At 50.9% G+C, this 22,295-nt stretch overlaps 1 protein-coding gene across 4 annotated transcripts in view; it reads left to right on the forward strand.

Annotated features, from left to right (window-relative positions):
• Positions 1-22,295, forward strand: part of kiz (kizuna centrosomal protein) — a 342,742-nt gene that overhangs the window by 143,293 nt on the left and 177,154 nt on the right. For all 4 annotated transcript variants that reach the window (XM_072505712.1, XM_072505702.1, XM_072505723.1 and 1 more), the window contains one exon: positions 12,303-12,666. In XM_072505712.1, coding sequence (XP_072361813.1) covers positions 12,303-12,666 — 364 coding nt within the window. The remainder of the gene's footprint in view (positions 1-12,302; positions 12,667-22,295) is intronic.

Below are 22,295 nucleotides of genomic sequence, written 5' to 3' on the forward strand. Positions count from 1 at the left end.
CCCCCCCCCCCCCCCCCCCCCACCACCACCCTCCCTGGGCTGCTGCTGCTGTCTTCTTCTTTTCCACTCCCTCTATCTTTCTGTGAGGTATTCGACGAACGGTTGCCACCGCCTGGTGAACCCTTGAGCCGATCCCCTTAGGACGAACTTAATCCTTTCCAGCTTTATAAACCCTGCCATGTCATTTATCCAGGTCTCCACCCCCGGGGGCTTGGCTTCCTTCCACATCAACAGTATCCTGCGCCGGGCTACTAGGGACGCAAAGGCCAAAACATCAGCCTCTCTCGCCTCCTGCACTCCCGGCTCTTCTGCAACCCCAAATATAGCCAACCCCCAGCTTGGTTCGACCCGGACCCCCACTACTTTCGAAAGCACCTTTGTCACCCCCACCCAAAACCCCTGTAGTGCCGGACATGACCAGAACATGTGGGTGTGATTCGCTGGGCTTCTCGAGCATCTCGCACACCTATCTTCTACCCCAAAAAATTTACTGAGCCGTGCTCCAGTCATATGCGCCCTGTGTAACACCTTAAATTGTATCAGGCTTAGCCTGGCACACGAGGACGATGAGTTTACCCTACGTAGGGCATCAGCCCACAGCCCCTCCTCAATCTCCTCCCCCAGCTCTTCTTCCCATTTCCCTTTCAGCTCATCTACCGTACTCTCCCCCTCGTCCCTGATTTCCCTATATATATCTGACACCTTACCGTCCCCCACCCATGTCTTTAAGATCACTCTGTCCTGCACCTCATGCGTCGGGAGCTGCGGGAATTCCCTCACCTGTTGCCTCGCAAAAGCCCTCAGTTGCATATACCGGAATGCATTCCCTTGGGGCAACCCATATTTCTCGGTCAGCGCTCCCAGACTTGCAAACTTCCCATCCACAAACAGATCTTTCAATTGTGTTACTCCTGCTCTTTGCCATATTCCAAATCCCCCATCCATTCTCCCCGGAGCAAACCTATGATTATTTCTTATCGGGGACCCCACCAAGGCTCCCGTCTTTCCCCTATGCCGTCTCCACTGCCCCCAAATTTTCAAAGTAGCCACCACCACCGGGCTTGTGGTGTATTTCTTCGGTGAGAGCGGCAATGGGGCCGTCACCATAGCTTGTAGGCTAGTCCCCCTACAGGACGCCCTCTCCAATCTCTTCCACGCTGCTTCCTCCTCTTCTCCCATCCACTTACTCACCATTGAGATATTGGCGGCCCAGTAGTACTCACTTAGGCTCGGTAGTGCCAGCCCCCCCCTATCCCTACTACGCTGTAAGAATCCCTTCCTCACTCTCGGGGTCTTCCCGGCCCACACAAAACTCATGATACTCTTTTCAATCCTTTTGAAAAAAGCCTTCATGATCACCCCGGGAGGCACTGAAACACAAAAAGGAATCTCGGGAGGACTACCATTTTAACCGCCTGCACCCTCCCTGCCAATGACAGGGATACCATGTCCCATCTCTTGAAGTCCTCCTCCATCTGTTCCACCAATCGCGTTAAATTTAACCTATGCAATGTGCCCCAATTCTTGGCTATCTGGATCCCCAAATAACGAAAGTCCCTTGTTACCTTCCTCAGCGGTAAGTCTTCTATTTCTCTGCTCTGCTCCCCTGGATGCACCACAAACAACTCACTTTTCCCCATGTTCAGGTTATATCCTGAGAATTCTCCAAACTCCCGAAGTGTCCGCATTATTTCTGGCATCCCCTCCGCCGGGTCCGCTACATATAGCAGCAAATCGTCCGCATACAGAGATACCCGGTGTTCTTCTCCTCCTCTGAGTACTCCCCTCCATTTCCTGGAACCCCTCAATGCTATTGCCAGAGGCTCAATCGCCAGCGCAAACAATAATGGGGACAGAGGGCATCCCTGCCTTGTCCCTCTATGGAGCCGAAAGTATGCAGATCCCCGTCCATTCGTGACCACACTCGCCATCGGGGCCCTATACAACAGCTGTACCCATCTAACATACTCATCTCCAAAACCAAATCTCCTCAGCACCTCCCACAAATAATCCCACTCCACTCTATCAAATGCTTTCTCGGCATCCATCGCCACCACTATCTCCGCTTCCCCCTCTGGTGGGGGCATCATCATTACCCCTAGCAGCCTCCGTATATTCGTATTCAGCTGTCTCCCCTTCACAAACCCAGTTTGGTCCTCGTGGACCACCCCCGGGACACAATCCTCTATCCTCATTGCCATTACCTTAGCCAGAATCTTAGCGTCTACATTTAGGAGGGAAATAGGTCTATAGGACCCGCATTGCAGCGGGTCTTTTTCCTTCTTTAGGAGAAGCGATATCGTTGCCTCAGACATAGTCGGGGGCAGCTGTCCCCTTTCCTTTGCCTCATTAAAGGTCCTCATCAGTAGCGGGGCGAGCAAGTCCACATATTTCCTATAAAATTCAACTGGAAATCCATCCGGTCCCGGAGCCTTCCCCGCCTGCATGCTCCTAATTCCTTTCACTACTTCCTCTATTTCGATCTGTGCTCCCAGTCCCACCCTCTCCTGCTCCTCCACCTTAGGAAATTCCAGCCGGTCCAGAAAGCCCATCATTCTCTCCCTCCCATCCGGGGGTTGAGCTTCGTATAATCTTTTATAGAATGCCTTGAACACTCCATTCACTCTCTCCGCTCCCTGCTCCATCTCTCCTTCCTCATCCCTCACTCCCCCTATTTCCCTCGCTGCTCCCCTTTTCCTCAATTGGTGGGCCAGCAACCTGCTCGCCTTCTCCCCATATTCGTACTGTACACCCTGTGCCTTCCTCCACTGCGCCTCTGCAGTACCCGTTGTCAGCAAGTCAAATTCTACGTGTAGCCTTTGCCTTTCCCTGTACAGTCCCTCCTCCGGTGCCTCCGCATATTGCCTGTCCACCCTCAGAAGTTCTTGCAGCAACCGCTCCCGTTCCCTACTCTCCTGCTTTCCTTTATGTGCCCTTATTGATATCAGCTCCCCTCTAACCACTGCCTTCAGCGCCTCCCAAACCACTCCCACCTGGACCTCCCCATTATCATTGAGTTCCAAGTACTTTTCAATGCACCCCCTCACCCTTAGACACACCCTCATCTGCCATTAGTCCCATGTCCATTCTCCAGGGTGGGCGCCCTTCTGTTTCCTCCCCTATCTCCAAGTCCACCCAATGTGGAGCGTGATCCGAAATGGCTATAGCCGTGTACTCCGTTCCCCTCACCTTCGGGATCAACGCCCTTCCCAAAACAAAAAAGTCTATTCGCGAATAGACTTTGTGGACATAGGAGAAAAACGAAAACTCCTTACTCCTAGGTCTGCTAAATCTCCACGGGTCTACTCCTCCCATCTGCTCCATAAAATCTTTAAGCACCTTAGCTGCTGCCGACCTCCTTCCAGTCCTGGACCTCGACCTGTCCAGCCCTGGTTCCAGCACCGTATTGAAATCTCCCCCCATTACCAACTTTCCCACCTCTAGGTCCGGGATGCGTCCTAGCATACGCCTCATAAAATTGGCATCATCCCAGTTCGGGGCATATACGTTTACCAAAACCACCGTCTCCCCCTGTAATTTGCCACTCACCATCACGTATCTGCCCCCGCTATCCGCCACTATGGTCTTTGCCTCAAACATTACCCGCTTCCCCACTAGTATAGCCACCCCCCTGTTTTTCGCGTCGAGCCCCGAATGAAACACCTGCCCCACCCATCCTTTGCGTAGTCTAACCTGGTCTATCAGTTTCAAGTGCGTCTCCTGTAACATAACCACGTCTGGCTTAAGTTTCTTAAGGTGTGCGAGTACCCATGCCCTCTTTATCGGCCTGTTCAGCCCTCTCATATTCCACGTGATCAGCCGGGTTGGGGGGCTTTTTACCCCCCCCCCCTCGTCGATTAGCCATCCCCTTTTTCCAGCTCCTCACCCGGTTCCCACGCAGCTGTGTCCCCCCCAGGCGGTGCCCCCCCGCCCACCCCACCCCATGCCAGCTCCCCCCTCTCGCCAGCAGCAGCAACCCAATAACTCCCCCCCCCCCCCCCACCCCCCCTGCTAGATCCCCCACTAGCGTAGTTACACCCCCCATGTTGCTCCCAGAAGTCAGCAAACTCTGGCCGACCTCGGCTTCCCCCCGTGACCTCGGCTCACACCGTGCGACGCCCCCGCCTTCCTGCTTCCCTATTCCCGCCATGATTATCATAGCGCGGGAACCAAGCCCGCGCTTCCCCCCTGGCCCTGCCCCCAATGGCCGACGCCCCATCTCCTCCACCTCCTTTCCTCCCCCCACCGCCACCTGTGGAAGAGAGAAAAGTTACCACATCGCAGGATTAATAACATAAAACTCCTCTTTCCCCCCTTTTTACCCCCCTCTTCGCCCCCCATACTCGCCCCACCACTTTGTTTCAAACGTTCTTTTTTAATAACTCGCTCATTCCAATTTTTCTTCTACAATAAAAGTCCACGCCTCATCCGCCGTCTCAAAGTAGTGGTGCCTCCCTTGATATGTGACCCACAGTCTTGCCGGTTGCAGCATTCCGAATTTTATCTTCTTTTTGTGAAGCACCGCCTTGGCCCGATTAAAGCTCGTCCTCCTTCTCGCCACCTCCGCACTCCAGTCTTGGTATACGCGGATCACCGCGTTCTCCCACTTACTGCTCCGAGTTTTCTTTGCCCATCTAAGGACCATCTCTCTATCCTTAAAACGGAGGAATCTCACCACTATGGCTATCGGAATTTATCCTGCTCTCGGTCCTCGCGCCATCACTCGGTATGCTCCCTCCACCTCCAGCGAACCCGCCGGGGCCTCCACTCCCATTAACGAGTGCAGCATCGTGCTCACATATGCCCCGACGTCCGCTCCCTCCGCACCTTCAGGAAGACCAAGAATCCTTAAGTTATTCCTCCTCGCGTTGTTCTCCAGCACCTCCAGTCTTTCCACACATCGTTTATGGTGTGCCTCGTGCATCTCCGTCTTCACCACCAGGCCCTGTATGTCGATCTCATTCTCGGCAGCCTTTGCCTTCACAACCCGAAGCTCCCGCTCCTGGGTCTTTTGCTCATCTTTTAGCCCTTCAATCGCCTGTAATATCGGGGCCAACAGCTCCTTCTTCATCTCCTTTTTAAGCTCTTCCACGCAGCGTTTCAAAAACTCGTGTTGTTCAGGGCCCCATATTAAACTGCCACCTTCCGACGCCATCTTGGTTTTTGCTTGCCTTCCTTGCCGCTGCTCTAGAGGATCCACCGCAATCCGGCCACTTTCCTCTCCTTTTTTCATCCGTATCCAGGAGGGATTCCCTTCTGGTTTACCGCACAGTACTTTTAGCCGTTAAAATTGCTGTTGGGGCTCTTATTAAGAGCCCAAAAGTCCGTTCCACCGGGAGTTGCCGAAACGTGCGACTTAGCTGGTCATCGCCGCACCTGGAACTCTAGATGCTGAATATTCAGCAATAGTGGTGTCAGACCACGCCCCACATTGGGTGGACTTGCAAGTCAGCAAAGGAAAGGCCCAGCGCCTGCAGTGGAGGTTACATGTGGGGCTGCTAGCAGTGGAAGAGGCGTGTGAGCAGGTGAGGGAGGCCATTAGGGCATATATAAGGATCAATCACATGGGGGTGGTTTGGGAGGTGGGTATTAGGGGAAATTAATCTCAATTCGGATCCATAGGGAGAAGGCTGAGCGGGCGGAGTTGGATAGATTGGTAGGCGCAATTTTACAGGTGTACAGGAGGTATGGGGAGTCTCCAGATGATGGGCATCTGAAGGAGCATCAGAGACTGCAGCTGGAATTTGGGCTCCTGTCCACAGGTAAGGCGGAGGGACAGCTGAGGAGGGTAAAGGGGGCGGTGTATTAATATGGGGGAAAAACCAGCAGGATGTTGGCGCACCAGCTGAGGAAACAGGAGACGGTGAGAGAGACTGGGAAAGTGAGGGATACAGGGTGTAAGGTGATTCTGGATCCGGCGGGGGTGAATGATGTGTTTCGGAAGTTTTACAGGAAATTGTATAAATCGGAACCCCCAGCCGGGGAGGAGCGGTTGAAGCGACTTCTGGGGGGGCTGGATTTCCCGAGGATAGATGAAGAGTTGGTGGAGAATTTGGGAGCCCAGTTGGGCTTGGGGAGGTTATAGATCGATTGGGGGCGATGCAATCGGGCAAAGTCCCAGGACCAGATGGATACCCGGCTGGGATCTACAAAAGGTTTTCCGGGCTGTTGGGGCCGCTTCTGGTAAAGGCTTTTAATGAGTCATCGAAGCGGGGAGTGCTCCCCCTAACATTATTGCAGGCATCGATTTCCCTTATTTTGAAGCGGGATAAGGATCCGGAGAGCTGAGTCATATAAAAGAACAAAGAAATGTACAGCACAGGAACAGGCCCTTCGGCCCTCCAAGCCCGTGCCGACCATACTGCCCGACTAAACTACAATCTTCTACACTTCCTGGGTCCTATTCCCATCCTATTCATATATTTGTCAACCTCCCTGCTAAATGTGGATGCGAAGTTGCTGGCAAAGATCTTCGCCACACGTATAGAGGATTGTGTTCCAGGGGTAATAGGGGAGGACCAAATGGGATTTGTTAAGGGACGACACCTGACGTCCACCATTCGGTGGCTCCTTAATGTAATAATGATGCCTGCGGAGGGGGGCGAGGTTGAGGTGGTGGTGGTCATGGATGCAGAAAAGGCTTTTGATCGGGCGGAGTGGAAGTATTTGTAGGATGTCCTGGGAAGGTTTGGGTTTGGGCAGGGATTTGTAGATTGGGTCCGATTGTCATATCAGGCACCGGTGCCGATGCGAGGACAAACCGGGTTCGATCAGAATGGGGTGTCCACTCTCCCCACTACTGTTTGCCCTGGCCACAGAGCCTTTGGCAATGGCGCTGAGAGCATCGAACATTTGGCGGGATAGTGAGAGAGGGGGGTGGAGCACAGGGTCTTGTTCTATGCGGACGACTTGCTCCTTTATATAACAGACCCGCTGGTGGGGATTGCAGGAATTATGGGGATACTGGAGGAATTTTGCCAGTTCTCAGGTTACAAGCGGAATATGGGTAAGAGTGAGGTTTTTGAGATTCAGGCAAGGGGGCAGGAGAGGAGACCGAGGGAGATGCCGTTCAAAGTGGTGGGGGGGATTTTAGGTACCTGGGGATTCAAGTGGCAAGGGACTGGGGTAAGTTTCATGAATTAATTTTGGGCAGGTTGATTGAACAAATGAAAGGGGACTTCCGCAGGTGGGACGTGCTCCCGCTGTCATTGGCGGGGAGGGTACAGACTGTGAAAATGACAATCCTCTCGAGATTGCTGTTCGTATTTCAGTGTCCTCCAATTTTTATCCCTAAGGCATTTTTTAGAAAAATAAATCTGGTGATCTCGGATTTTATATGGGCTGGGAATGCCCCAAGGGTGAAGAAGGTCCTTCTTGAGCGGGGATGCGGGGAGGGGGGCATGGCCCTTCCGAACTTTATCAATTACTACTGGGGGGCTAATATATCGATCGTTAGGAAATGGGTAGTGGGGGAAGGGTCGGTATGCGAGCGGGCTGAGGCGGCATCTTGTAAGGGAACAAGTCCGAAGGCTTTGCTAGCAGCACCTCTGCCGTTCTCGCCGGCTCGGTACGCCACAAGTCCAGTGGTAGTGGCAGCACTGAGAGTGTGGGGGCAATGGAGGCAGCACATGAGGCTGGAGGAGGCATCGGTGTGGTCACCAAGCTGTGACAATCACCAGTTTGTTCCAGGGGGGGTTGGACGGAGGCTTCAGGAGGTGTCAGTAGGCAGGGATTGAGAGCTTTGGGGATCTCTTCATTGAGGAGGGTTTCCCGAGCCTGGAGGAGCTAGAGGAAGAGTTTGAGTTGCTGGGGGAAATGGGTCCCGGTACTTGCAAGTGCAGGATTTTGTTCGGAGGCAGGTCCCTGGCTTCCCTTGCCTCCCACTAAGGGGGCTACAGGATAAGGTGGTGTCAAACATAGGGGTTGCGGAGGGGAGAGTCTCAGAAATATATAAGGAACTGATGGAGTGAGAAGGGGTCCCAATCGGGGAGGTGAAGAGGAAGTGGGAGGAAGAGCTGGGAGGGGAGTTGGAAGTCGGGTTATGGGAGAAGGTCCTGAGGAGAGTCAATGCATCCTTGTTGTGTGCCAGGCTCAGCCTGATCCAGTTCAAGGTAGTCCACAGGGCTCATATGACTGTGGCCTGGTTGAGAAGGTTTGTTGAGGAGGTGGAGGACAGGTGTGGGTGGTGTGGGGGAGGTCCTGCGAATCATGTGCACATGTTCTGGGCGTATCCGAGGGGATTTTGGCAGGGATTTTCGGATGTCATGTCAGAGGTCCTGGAAAGGAGGGTGACTCCGAGTCCAGAGGTGGCAATATTTGGAGTGTCGGAAGGTCCGGGAACCCAGGTGGGAGAGGCTGACTTTTTGGCCTTTGCCTCCCTGGTGGCTCGGAGGTCGATTTTGCTGGGATGGAGGGACTCGGAGTCTCCAAGGCCGGGATTTGGGTCAGTGGCATGGCAGGGTTTCTTCGGCTAGAGAAAATTAAGTTTGCATCAAGGGGTTCATTACAGGGGTTCGCTTGGAGGTGGCAGCCGTTCATCGACTTCTTCAAGTAGAATTGACTGTCAGCAGGTTGGGGGGGGGGGTGCTGAAGGGGAGGCATGGAAGTGATGAATAAGGGCAGGGAATCTAATCTACTGGGCAGTTAGGGTCTAATGCTGGGGGGAGTTGGGTATGTTATTGTGGATGTTTTTGTGTGTGTTGGATCTCTTTGTTGTTTAAAATGTGAAAATTATAAATGCCTCAATAAAATGTTTTCTAACAAAAAGTCCGCTGGTATTCCAGGTGATAATCTTGGTAGGGATTTTGTCCCCCGCCCTCCTGCAGGATCAACTATACTTACCTGATGGATGCGCCCCTGCACTCTGGAGTTTCTCTTTGTTAGGGGGCCGTCCAAAATGGTCACAGTCACCGTACGCACCACGAGGTCGGGCCCCCGCACTCCAGGCTTCCCCTTTTTCCGGGGAGCACCCAACATGGCTGCCAGTTGTGTGTACGCCATATGGGTGAGCCCCTGCACTCTTGGGTCTCCTTTGTTTAGGGACCCTCCAAAGTGGCTGCTTGCGGTGCCATTTTGTTTCCTCAGCCCGTTTCTCACCCACTGAAGCCCGTACGAAAACCAGCTAATTTTCCCTGTTCTGTTTCTTTTGCGCTCTTCCCCCCCCGTCTCCCCCCTTCCTGCATCGCTCTTTACTCCCCTCCCTGTATGCTCCCTCCCCTCCTCCCCCTCCCCACCCCACCCCCTTCCTGCGGACCAGGTGCACTGCGGCCCCCCCTGCTGTCTGCCTTCCTGTGCTAGCTATCCCAGCTAGTGTAGTGGCTCCCCTCGGGGGCTGGTTTAGCCCATTCCTTACATCTGCTGACTACCCATTTTCCTTGTCTACCCTCTCATCTGCCTTCCCTGTGCTCGCTTTTTTCTGTGACCCAGTATTCCCTTTACGATGAGAGCGAGGCAGCACAGTCCCGCATAAACATGCTCACAGTCCAATGAGTCCAATATCGAAATGTATCCTTTTCTTGTTCAGGGCCAACTACGCCCGGTTGAACTCAGCCCTGCGTTTTGCTACCGAGGTCTGCCCCAATGTCCAGATAAATTTGGATTTTGTGTCCTTCCCAGGTGCTCACTTCCATCTGACCTACTGACCGCAGGATCCTCTCATGATTCTGGTATTGGTGGAGCTTTGCAATAATCGCCCTCAGCTGCTCCCCACTTTGGGTTTCGGCCTGAGCTCTGTCGAACTCTGGGAGGTTGGGGTGGTTGTCTCTCCCGACTACGTTGCCCAGAATTTGGGTGATATGGCCCATCGGATCCCTGCCCTTGATGCCTTCCGGCAGGCCCACGATCCAAATATTTTGTTGTCAGGACCTGTTTTCGTGGTCCTCGACTTTCCTCTTTAAGTTCCCCTGGGCCGCCACCAACCTTTCACTTAAGCTTCTGTCTCCCTGGTCCATCAAGGCCTTCTCCAGGTTGAGGATCGTCTTCTCCTGAGTCTCTACTTTCTTCCCCATCCCATCGATTGCCTTTTGCATGGTGGCCATTGCCTCTGCCACCACCACCTTGACTGCCACCTGGATTTCTGTCTTGATCGCCTCTTTCATGGCGGTCAGCTCCTTCACCAGGAAGCTCATCCATCCGTCTCCAGGTAGTGGGGGGGTGGGGGGGTGGGGGGAGGCTGATGCTCGGGTCATTGGTCTCCCTCTCTCCAGTGTGGCCAGGGCCCCTTCGCCACGTGGGTCCGCCACCTCGTCCGCCTGCTGCCCGCGGCTTTTACCGCCATTTCTGCCGTCTCTATGACCCCTCGAGCTCCCGTTTGCTGGCATACTCTTGTGGTTATTTTTTTCTTGCTGTTGAGGTAGTTTTGCCTTTGAATTTTCGGCAAAGTTCGACATAAAGATCCATTTTTTGGTTCTGGTTTGGAGGACAGCCACCTGGTGTGTGTCAACTCAGCACATCACCATCACCGGAAGTCCCACTGGGTCGAAATTATGTAATGTTGAGAGCGTTGTCCTGGTATCTGCAAATGCTGGAGAAAGTTAGTGGGAAATATCAGTGCCAAGGATCAATGGGTCTTTGAAGCAGAGGCTGTAGTCTGGATATACTTGAGGTTGTATTGGCAATCTAGTTTGATAAGAGGATGGTGGAAGAATGTGGCAATGGTTATCCGAGTTGAGAGTGCTAGAATGTACTCCGCTGGATTCAGGAAAATTGGGAAAAGGGTTATGCTGAAATGAGTATTGCAGGAAAGGAAATCACTGTATAGTCAAAGTATAGTCAATAGATCCAAGGCAATGGGATGTTTATTGTGGGACTGGGGGTTTCAGAGGGTGTATCGGTGTTTGAAAACATTGAAATTGGAATTCTTTCCTGTTGGACCACGAGAAGAGCTGTTGGAATTGTTATCTGAGGGACTCCCCAGATATAGGCAAGTAGTGCTGCAGAATACGGGACCACTGGTGAGAGGTGACCGAGATCCTGTGAGGATCAGGATTATCAGGTATGGGAATGTTGTGCGAAGTCGGTGATAGAATTATTGGGGATGTGACAGTATTTGAGGGTCGGGTGCTGGGGCAGCCAGTTCTTTGAGAGGTCGAAACTGGAGAAATTAAAGAATGCAATCCAGGTCAGCATGGTGGTGCAGTGGTTAGCATAGCTGCCTTACGTTACCAAGGACATGTGTTCGATCCCGGCCCTGGGTCACTGCCCATGTGGAGTTTGCACATTCTCCCCGTGTCTGCGTGGGTCTCACCCCCACAATCCAAAAAGAAGTGCAGGGTACGTGAATTGGCCGGGCTAAATTGCCCCTTAATTGGGAACAAAAAAATAATTGGGTGCTCTAAAGTTATATTAAAAGGAAGAAAACAAATTTAAAAAAAGAAGAATGCAAACCTTAATCATTTTGCCTCCATCCTTGATTTCTGAGATTTGAGTTGTACTTATTTGAAGTGGACAGTGGTCTTGTATTTTCCCACTGTATGAACTTAATTGAGAACACCACTACCTGGCGGTTCCTCTTCTAGTCACTCACCATCCTGACTTGGAAATATATCGCTGTCGCTGGGTCAAAATCCTGGAAGACCCTCCCTAACAGCACAGGAATGCAGAGGTTCAAGAAGGCAACTGATCACCACCCTTCTAAAGGCAACTAGGGACGGGCCGCAACACCCACACCCGTAAATGAATTTAAAGAAAGTCTCCCAGTTTAGGCTTAAGAAATCATCCCAGTTTTCTAGAGAGACTGTATCATTGTATTCCTGGCTGTGGCCTGGGAACCAGCTTGAAGTTCTTTGAATATCTTCGTAGAAATCTGAAATATACCTTAAAGAACTTAAAGCCAGTGCCCAAATCTTGCTGGGATGTGGCAAACCTGCCTCTGTGGAAGTGATTGGAAAGCTGATACCAAACAGGATGGTTAAGCAGGGTGGCAGGAGAGCAAGGAGAGGCTAATGGGAGGAGAGGGACAAGTGACAAGAAGGAAAAAGCAAGAGTCATCGTGTAGGGCATGGACTTTGTGCCATAGATGGGGCGAGGCAATAGGAGTGAGTGGCAAGGAGGGACAGGCACTCATTCACTTGGAAAAGTAGCTGGCATCTTGAGTCCATTGAGTGGGCCAGAGATGCCCACACCCCATGAAAGAATTTTTTAAAAGTTGCCTGTTATTACGCAGGCCTCTGTTGGTTGCATAGCCTGTCTCCTTGGAGAAGTAAAATGAGAAATAGGGAGACCCAGTAGTCAAGTTGAAGACTGACAGTAAATCACTGGAATTGATTGGTTACTGGCAAATTATCATATTTTTTCTTTGACAGCAAGCTCCCAGAACCAGAAAAAGGATGTGAAGGAGGCTCGGGGGGCAAGTCAGGATGTGCAGAGGCTGGCAGGTGAACTGCATGATTCAGAAATTGACCTTCGTATTTCTGGTAACGGTGAAGAACTGCAATTGAAGAAAACCTTTGAAGACCCGCATAATATTCTATCTCGTAAACCAGCTTTAAATGATGACCTTGCAAGGATCAGTGAGTCAGGCTTTACCAAAGATAAAAGCTGTGCTGTTTCCAAAGAACACATTGTGCCTTCCTTAAATCAACCATACCAAAAAGACCCTTGTGATTCTGTGGAAGGTGACCTTTATGAAGAACTATGTGAGATCACAACACAATATCTGCAGGTTGAGTAAGTATTGTTGGTCTTTGATATAAATAAGTTATTATATATTTGTAGGTTATTTGATTTTAAAACAGCAATCTGTTTGCACTTTTAAAAAAATCACTTCAAATATGCTGGCTTTACAAATAAAGTTATCTGAGTAAGAAAATGGGAGTAGTTGTTACTTGTGGAACAAACACCAGTGCAGACCTGATGGATTGACTAGTCGTTTTATAATATTTTTTGATTCAGTGTGAAAGGTTGAAGGGAAAGTAAAACAGACATAACACTATACATAATAGTCAGATGCCAAGGGACCAATGGTACTGGATGAAACAACATGGGTGACTGGGGGGGACAAAATGTTGGGGTAACTCATGAAGCATGTGACCATTATCCTCTTTTTAAAAAAAATAAATTTAGAGTACCCAATTTTTTTTTTCCAATTAAGGGACAATTTAGCGTGGCCAATCCACCTACCCTGCACATCTTTTTGGGTTGTAGGGGTGAGACCCACGCAGACATGGGGAGAATGTGCAAACTCCACACGGAGAGTGACCCAGGGCCGGGATCGAACCCGGGTCCACGGCACCGTGAGGCAGCAGTGCTAACCACTGTGCCACCATGCCACCATTATCCTCATGGTCAAATGAAACTTGAGCAGGGTCTCATGTTGGATGGGCGCTTGTGCTGCATAGGGGTTGGGTCAGTGGACAGGAAGAAATGCAGGTCATCTCAACTGGGCAACTGAAAGGGAACCGCAGCAGGCAGTATTGAATATGCTAAGGACCAGTGAGATGGGTTTGATGGAAGAAGGCTCAAGAGTGGTTGCACAAAGTTCTGAAAGGCCCTGCCACGTACCCTTTTCCCTGATGGTTCACTCATAGGTCAGTTGCATGTGGAAGAACTGCTTGGGAGTGGACGATGAGGGGGCACTTGCAAAGCTTCTAAAAGGATGCAGGGGAAAAACGTAGACAGAATGCAGTGAAAGTGACTAGATTTGCCGACATTTGATTTGTGACAAATATGTGTTCATGCAACCGGTTGTAATTAAATTTTCTTGATTTGTCTTTGTGTTTTGAAAAATATTTTATTGAGGCATTTGTATATTTTTACACATCAAACACAACCATAAAACAAAACAAGTCAACAGGGCTGCAAATAATCAAACTAACTAAATACCTAACACCCCACCATCCCACCTCCCACTCCCCTACCTCCTTTTTTGCCCCCCCCACGCTGACATCTTAACTGTCCTCAAGGAAGTCGATGAACGGCTGCCACCTCCGGGCAAACCCCTCCACAGATCCTCTCAAGGTGAGTGTTATCTTCTCCAGCCGAAGGAACTCTGCCAGGTCACTCACCCATACCCCTGGTTTCGGCGGCCCCAAGCTCCTCCATTCTAATAAGATCCGTCTCCGGGCTACCAGGGAGGCCTCTATCGCCCCCTGGACTCCTGGGTCTTCTGACACTCCAAAGATCGCCACTTCGGGACTCAGGCCCACCTTTACCTTCAAGACCTCTGATATAATGTCAGCAAACCCCGGCCAGAAACTCCCAAGCTTCGGACTGCCCCAAAACATGTGGACATGATTCGCAGGCCCACCCCCGTACCACCCACACCTATCCTCCACCCCCTCAAAAAACCTGCTCATCCTGGCCACAGTCATATGGTCCCTGTGAACCACCTTGAACTGTATAAGGCTGAGCCTAGCACAAAACGAGGATGCGTTCACTCTCCTCAAAGCTTCCTCCCACACCCTAACCTCCACCTCCCTCCCCAACTCCTCCTCCCACTCCGCTTCACTACCCCTATTGGGGCTCCCACCCAGTCCATCAACTCCTTGTAAATTTCTGACACTTTACCCTCACCTTCCTTTGTTTTTGACACCACCTTGTCCTGTAGCCCCTGGGGCGGGTGGTGGAGAAAGGACAGTACTTGCTTCTGGACAAAATCCCTCACCTGTAAATACCAGAACCTGTTCCTGGCGGGCAACTCAAATTCATCCAACAACCCCTCCAAGCTCGGAAAGCTGCCCCCAACGAATAGGTCCCCAAACCGCTCAATCCCCGCCCATTGCCACCCCGATCCCTCCCGTCCAGCCCCCCTAGAGCAAACCTATGATTCCTGCAAATCGGAGCCCAAACCGAGGCCCCCTCCAGCCTCAGGAGCTACCGCCACTGTCCCCACGCCCTCAGGGCCGCCACCAGAGCTTGCGGAGTACCTGGCCGGCGAGAACGGTAAAGGCGCTGTCAACAGTGCCCCCAAACACGTGTCTTTACAAAAGGCTGCCTCCATCTGTTTCCACATTGTCCCCTCCCCCACTACCCACTTCCTAACCATGGCTATATTCGCCGCCCAGTAGTAATTCATCAAATTTGAGAGAGCAAACCCGCCCACCCCCTCGACACCGTTCCAGCAGCACCTTGTTCACCCGCGGGGCTTTATCCGCCCAAACAAACCCCAAAATCAGTGCATTCACCTTCCTAAAAAAAACATCGGAATGAAAATCGGGGATTCTGGAACACAAACAAGAACGTCGGTGGACTATCATCTTCACCGATTGCACCCGTCCTGACAGTAGGAGCACATCCCACCTCCTGAAATCTGCTTTCATTTGTTCCACCAACCACGCCAAATTCAACTTGTGCCACTGCTCCCACCCCGTGCCACCTGAATACCGAAACATCGAAAGCTCGCCCCCACTACTCTAAACGGCAACTTCCCCAGCCTCTTCTCCTGCCCCCTTGCTTGAAACGGAAAATCCTCGCTCTTCCCCATATTCAGTTGATATCTCGAAAACCGGCTGAACTCCTCCAATATGCCCATAATCACCTCAGCGCCTTCCAGAGGGTTTGAAATGTAGAGCAGCAGATCGTCCGCATATAGCGAGACCCTATGCTCCACCCCCCCACACTATCCACCGCGAGTCCCTTGATGTTCTCAGCGCCATTGTAAATCGCTCTATAGCCAGGGCAAAGAGTAGTGAGGAGAGTGTGCATCCCTGCCTCGTTCCTCGGTGCAGCCTGAAATATTCCAAACTCACCCGGCGTCCGGTACAACAACCGGACCCAATCCAAAAATCCATGCCCAAACAATCCCAGCACCTCCCACAGATAGTCCCACTCCACCCGGTCGAAGGCCTTCTCCGCATCCATGGCGACTGCCGCCTCCACACTTCGTCCCTCCAGGCTCATCATTATAATATTCAATAGCCGACAGATGTTGGTCGACAAATGCCTCCCCTTAACAAACCCCGTCCGGTCCTCCCCATCATCCCTGGCACACAGTCATTTCTTGATTTTTCTTCACCTACCACTTCTAGGTGCTGCCCTGAGATCTGCAGCAGTTGGTGGAGGCAGCCTGTTGACTTGTTTGCTTTGTTGCGTTTGATGACTTTGGCGGTCGTCCTCAGAAGAGTGGCAACCTGCTGGGCTCCAGCTTCCTTTGGCTGTCCTGTGAGCCAGCTGCTCCCTCACTGCTGATGGAGGATGAGGTTGAAGGAGTAACAGGCAAAGGGGGGTTTGCAGGGAGCGACCACTTCTGAGAGTTCTGAGTGGATGACCCAGGGGTGTTCACCCATGGATGCAGTGGTGGAGTGCAGATTGATGCATATCTCTTGCAGAAACTGGACTTTCTGTTGGATCAGAGTTTCCATGACGACTGCCAACCTCCCCATGAAGACCTCAATGCATGCACATATGGGCACCACTTGATCAGAGTGCAGGTGGCTGGACACCTCCAACCTGCTTCTCTCTCTGTTGAGGACTTCCAGCACATCTGCCAGATATTTCTCAGCCTTTTGCTGACTCTCCACCATGAGCTGGAAGGCCAATTCCAGATGCTCGTCATCGGACTTGGACCTTAAAGATGCCTCTTGAGATCGCCCGAACCTGCCTCCTCCTGCTGTAGACACGCGTCCGTGCGGTAACCTCCAGATTGTGAACCTTTCTTAAACTACCACTAATACCCTCCGAGCTGTGTGTTCCTGATCTGGTGTAGGGTGCAGGTGTCTGCTGTGATACCTGTACAGGTATGCGATACTCGTCTTCACTCTCCTGCCTCCTCTCTGGGTTGGTGGTTGTGTTGAGGCCTGAGAGGGAATCCCTTGCTCAGTGCTTGATCTCTTCCTGGAAGCACCTATAAGTGAGAGAGGAGAGTACAAGTGACTGCATCAGCTGCCTCGAATATGGAGGCACATTTGACAATCAGGTTTTGTTAGAATGGACGGATCCTTAGTAGGATAACATCCATGTCCGAGCATCCTATCGGCAATGACACAGTCCCGCTACACTCTGTGAACTCAGATGTCCTCTCCTCGAACTCGTTGAGAAATCTCAGATGTGGGTGCCCCCCTACCCTCTTCTGCTATTCTCTGCGGTTTTTATCTTGTCCTGCTAAAAGAGACCTGAGCATTGGTTTGAGAGTGTTGCATGCATTTGGATATTGCAAATTGGTTCAGTTCTCATATTTCTCCTTGTAAGATAGCCCACTTTGATCATCATTTTAAAAGGGCAGGGACTCACTTTAGGTACCTGGGGGTGCAGGATGCCCGGGAATGGAGGGGGACTCCGCAGGTACAACATTTCTAGTTTGGTGGAGAGAGTGAAAGCTGATCTGGCAAGGTGGGATGGTCTCTCTCTGTCACTGGCGGGTCAGGTACAGGCGGTTAAAATGAACGTGTTGCCGCGATTTCTGTTTAGTTTTCAATGCCTGCTGATTTTCCTGCCAAAGGCTTTTTTCAGTGAGATTGAGGGAAGGATTACTTTGTTCATATGGGGAGGGAAGGTGGCCAGAGTTAGAAAGGTGCTGCAACAGTGGGAAAGGCAGGCAGGGAGTTTTGGTCTTCCGAACCTGATGTATTATTACTGGGCGCCGAATGTGGAGAAGGTATGGAGCTGGGTCAGAAGGGTTGATTCCCAGTGGGTCAGAATGGAGGAGAGTAGACTTCCGGTGGCGGCAATGAGTGAGTGAGCCGCACATTCGGGGGTTCTCACTCCGGCGGGATTTGAGGACCTGGTTCCCCGGTTTTGCGGGACTGCAGAGCGCTGGAAAGATGGCCACAGAGGTGCTGAGGAACGGGCAGAGCTGCATGGAACTGCGGGAGAGCAGAAAGCAGTCGTGAATGACTATGATTTAGTGGCCATTACTGAAACATGGTTAAAAGATGGTCACGACTGGGAGTTAAATATCCAAGGGTATCAAACTATACGAAAGGATAGAATGGACGGTAAGGGCGGTGGTGTAGCTTTGTTGTTTAAGGATAGCATCCGGGCAATAGTAAGGGATGATATTGGTGCTATGGAGGACAAGGTTGAATCAATTTGGGTGGAAATCAGGAATAGTAAGGCGAAAAGGTAACTGATAGGAGTAGTCTATAGGCCACCAAATAGTAACAGGATGGTAGGGCAGGCAATAAGCAAATAAATAATGGATGCATGTAGAAATGATACAGCGGTTATCATGGGAGATTTTAATCTGCATGTCGATTGGTTGAACCAGGTTGGTAAAGGCAGCCTTGAGGAGGAGTTTATAGAATGTGTCCGGGATAATTTCCTGGAACAGTATGTAATGGAACCTACAAGGGAACAAGCGGTCCTAGATCTGGTCCTGTGTAATGAGGCAGGATTGATTAATGATCTCATAGTTCGGGATCCTCTTGGAAGGAGCGACCACAATATGGTGGAATTTAAAATACAGTTGGAGGATGACAAGGTAAAATCAAACACTAGTGTGTTGTGCTTAAACAAAGGCGATTACAATGGGATGAGAGAAGAACTAGCTAAGGTAGACTGGGAGCAAAGACTTCATGGTGAAGCAGTTGAGGAACAGTGGAGAACCTTCCGAGCGATCTTTCACAGTGTTCAGGAAAGGTTCATACCGACAAAAAAGAAAGACGGTAGAAAGGGGAAAAATCGACCATGGATATCTAAGGAGGTGAAGGAGAGTATCAAATTGAAGGAAAAAACATACAAAGTGGCAAAAATTAGTGGGAGACTAGAGGACTGGGAAGTCTTTAAGGGACAACAGAAAGCTACTAAAAAAGCTATAAAGACGAGTAAGGTAGACTATGAAAGTAAACTTGCTCAGAACATAAAAGCAGATAGTAAAAGCTTCTACAAATATAGAAGACAACAAAGAGTGGCTAAGGTAAATATTGGTCCTTTGGAAGGTGAGAAGTCAGATTTGATAATAGGAGATGGGGAAATGGCTGAGGAGCTGAACAGGTTTTTTGGGTCAGTCTTCACAGTGGAAGACACAAATAACATGCCAGTAACTGATGGAAATAAAGATATGATAGGTGAGGACCTTGAGATGATTGTAATCACTAAGGAGGCGGTATTGGGCAAGCTAATGGGGCTAAAGGTAGACAAGTCTCCTGGCCCTGATGGGATGCATCCCAGAGTGTTAAAAGAGATGGCTAGGGAAATTGTAAACGCACTAGTGATAATTTATCAAAATTCACTAGACTCTGGGGTGGTCCCAGAGGATTGAAAAGTAGCAAACGTGACACCACTGTTTAAAAAAGGAGGTCGGCAGAAAGCGGGTAATTATAGGCCGGTAAGCTTAATTTCGGTTGTAGGGAAAATGCTGGAATCTATCATTAAGGAGGAAATAGCGGGGCACCTGGAGGGAAATTGCCCCATTGGGCAGACGCAGCATGGGTTCATAAAAGGTAGGTCGTGTCTGACTAATTTGGTAGAATTTTTTGAAGACATTACCTGTGCAGTAGATAATGGGGAGCCAATGGATGTGGTATATCTGGATTTCCAGAAAGCTTTTGACAAGGTGCCACACAAAAGGTTGCTGCATAAACTAAAGATGCATGGCATTGAGGGTAAAGTGGTAGCATGGGTAGAGGATTGGTTAACTAACAGAAAGCAGAGAGTGGGGATAAATGGGTGTTTCTCTGGTTGGCAATCTGTAACTAGTGGGGTCGCTCAAGGATCAGTGTTGGGCCCACAGTTGTTCACAATTTACATAGATGATTTGGAGTTGGGGACCAAGTGCAATGAGTCAAAGTTTGCAGACGACACTAAGATGAGTGGTAAAGCAAAAAGTGCAGAGGATACCGGAAGTCTGCAGAAGGATTTGGATAGGTTAGGTGAATGGGCTAGGGTCTGGCAGATGGAATTCAATGTTGCCAAGTGTGAGGCTATCCATTTTGGGAGGACTAACAGCAGAATGGATTATTATTTAAACGGTAAGATGTTAAAACATGCTGCTGTGCAGGGGGACCTGGGTGTGCTGGTGCACGAGTCGCAAAAAGTTGGTGTGCAGGTGCAACAGGTGATTAAGAAGGCTAATCGAGTTTTGCCTTTCATTGCTAGAGGGATGGAGTTCAAGACTAGGGAGGTTATGCTGCAATTGTATAAGGTGTTGGTGAGGCCACATCTGGAGTATTGTGTTCAGTTTTGGTTTCCTTACCTGAGAAAGGACATATTGGCACTGGAGGGAGTGCAGAGGAGATTCACTCGGTTGATCCCAGAGTTGAGGGGATTAGATTATGACGAGAGGTTGAGTAGACTGGGACTGTACTCATTGGAGTTTAGAAGGATGCGGGGGGATCTTATTGAAACATATAAAATTATGAAGGGAATAGATAAGATAGATGCGGGCAGGTTTCCACTGGTCGGAGAAAGCAGAACTAGGGGGCATAGTCTCAAAATAAAGGGAAGTAGATTTAGGACCGAGTTTAGGAGGAACTTCTTCACCCAAAGGGTTGTGAATCTCTGGAATTCCTTGCCCAGTGAAGCAGTTGAGGCTCCTTCTTTAAATGTTTTTAAGAAAAAGATAGATACCTTTCTAAAGAATAAAGGGATTCGGGGATATGGTGTACGGGCCGGAGAGTGGAGCTGAGTCCACAAAGATCAGCCATGATCTCATTAAATGGCGGAGCAGGCTCGAGGGGCCAGATGGCCTACTCCTGTTCCTAGTTCTTATGTTCTTATATAAAAGGGAGAAGAAGAGACAAAGACAAGGTGCAGGGGAAGCTGACCCGGGAGCAAAGATGGCGGACCTGCGGACCTCGGACCCGGCGATCCAGCAGGCTCTGGAAAACATGCTGTAGGTGATAAAGAGCAGTTTTGAGTCGTTGAAGCGGGATAACTTGGACCCACTTCAGAAGGCAGTGGATCAGCTGAACCAGAGACTGCATGCCCAGGACGAAAAAGTTAAGGAGCTGGGAGAGGCGGTGGAGGAGCAGGCAGACGCGCAGATGATTGCTGCGCTAGAAGTCGACAGGTTGAAGGAGAGACCGTGAAGACTGCTGGACAGAGTAGAGGAGCTGGAAAATAGAGCCTGTAGACAAAATCTGAGGATCATTGGCCTCCCGGAGGGGGCGGAGGGAGCTGATGCCACAGCGTTCGTGGCGGACCTGTTGATGCAGCTGATGGGGGCTGAAGCCTGTCCACGACTGCCGGAGCTGGAGGGGACACACAGAGTACAGGTTTGGGTGCTGCAGTGGGCAAAGAGCGCTAAGAGCAGCACGTGGAATAACAGTGTCCTTCGCATTTACCAGGACCTAAGCCAGGAGGTGGCCAGGCGGCGAGCAGCCTTTAAACAAGTTAAGGAGGTGTTGTTCAAAAAGCACGTGAAGTTTGGTCTGCTCTTCCCGGCCCGTCTTTGGGTTACGCATCAGGGCCAACACCACTACTTCTCCGAGCCCGAAGAAGCGATCGACATTGTGAGGGATCGAGGGCTGGTCTCGAAAAAAAGACCCACGGACGCAAGCTAGGGTCTGAGAATTACTGGTTGAAGGGACGCCTACTGTGTCTGGACTGCAGGTCGACTGTTTACTGCTTTAAAGGTGCCTTGTGTATTTTTTTGTGGGCAGTTTTTGCCTGTGGGGGATGTGGGGGGAGTGTATCCCCCCCCCCCCCCCCCCCCCCCCCCCCATCTCAAATGGTCTTTTTCCTTGTATTGCGGTGTTATATATTTCTTTTTTTTTGGTGCTCAGAAAGGGACGTGGGTTAACACTTTTCTGTGTGCACAGCTGGAACTGTATTGTACCTTGAGCAGATGAGGTCGGGGAAACAATGGAAGTGAGACAAGGGGGCACCGGAGGGATGAGTCACCGGGCTAGCAGATTGGCTAGTCAAGGGAGTCAGGTCGGGGGGGGGGGGGGAGAATACAACCAGTGAATGGCGGGGGGGGGGGCTATCGGGGGATGTTGCTAGGGGGGTGAGGGGGGGGGGGGTTATTTTGCTGACGTGGTGGGGGATCTGAAGTAGGTAATGGAAAGGAGGTCGGGGGTGGAGGCAGCCAAGAGGCGAGCCAGGAATGGCACGGCGCATGGGCTGGGGGCGGGCCCAAGAAAGGTTATGGCTGACCGGCGGGGTGGGGGGTTGTGCCCCCCAACCAGGCTGGTCACCTGGAATGTCAGGGGACTACATGGGCCAGTTAAAAGGGCACGTGTGTTCGCGCACTTGCGGGCTCTAAAGGCGGATGTAATTATGTTGCAGGAGACACATCTGAAAGTGTCTGACCAGACTAGGCTAAGGAAGGGCTGGATCAGCCAGGTCTTCCACTCGGACTTGGATTCTAAGTCCAGGGGGGGAGCAATTATGATCAATAAGCGGGTTCAATTTGAGACGGAGGACTTAGTCGCAGACGGCGGGGGCAGATTCCTTATGGTAAGGGGCAAGCTAGAGGG

The sequence above is a fragment of the Scyliorhinus torazame genome, chromosome 1 (genome assembly GCF_047496885.1).
Source record: "Scyliorhinus torazame isolate Kashiwa2021f chromosome 1, sScyTor2.1, whole genome shotgun sequence".
Taxonomy (NCBI): domain Eukaryota; kingdom Metazoa; phylum Chordata; class Chondrichthyes; order Carcharhiniformes; family Scyliorhinidae; genus Scyliorhinus; species Scyliorhinus torazame.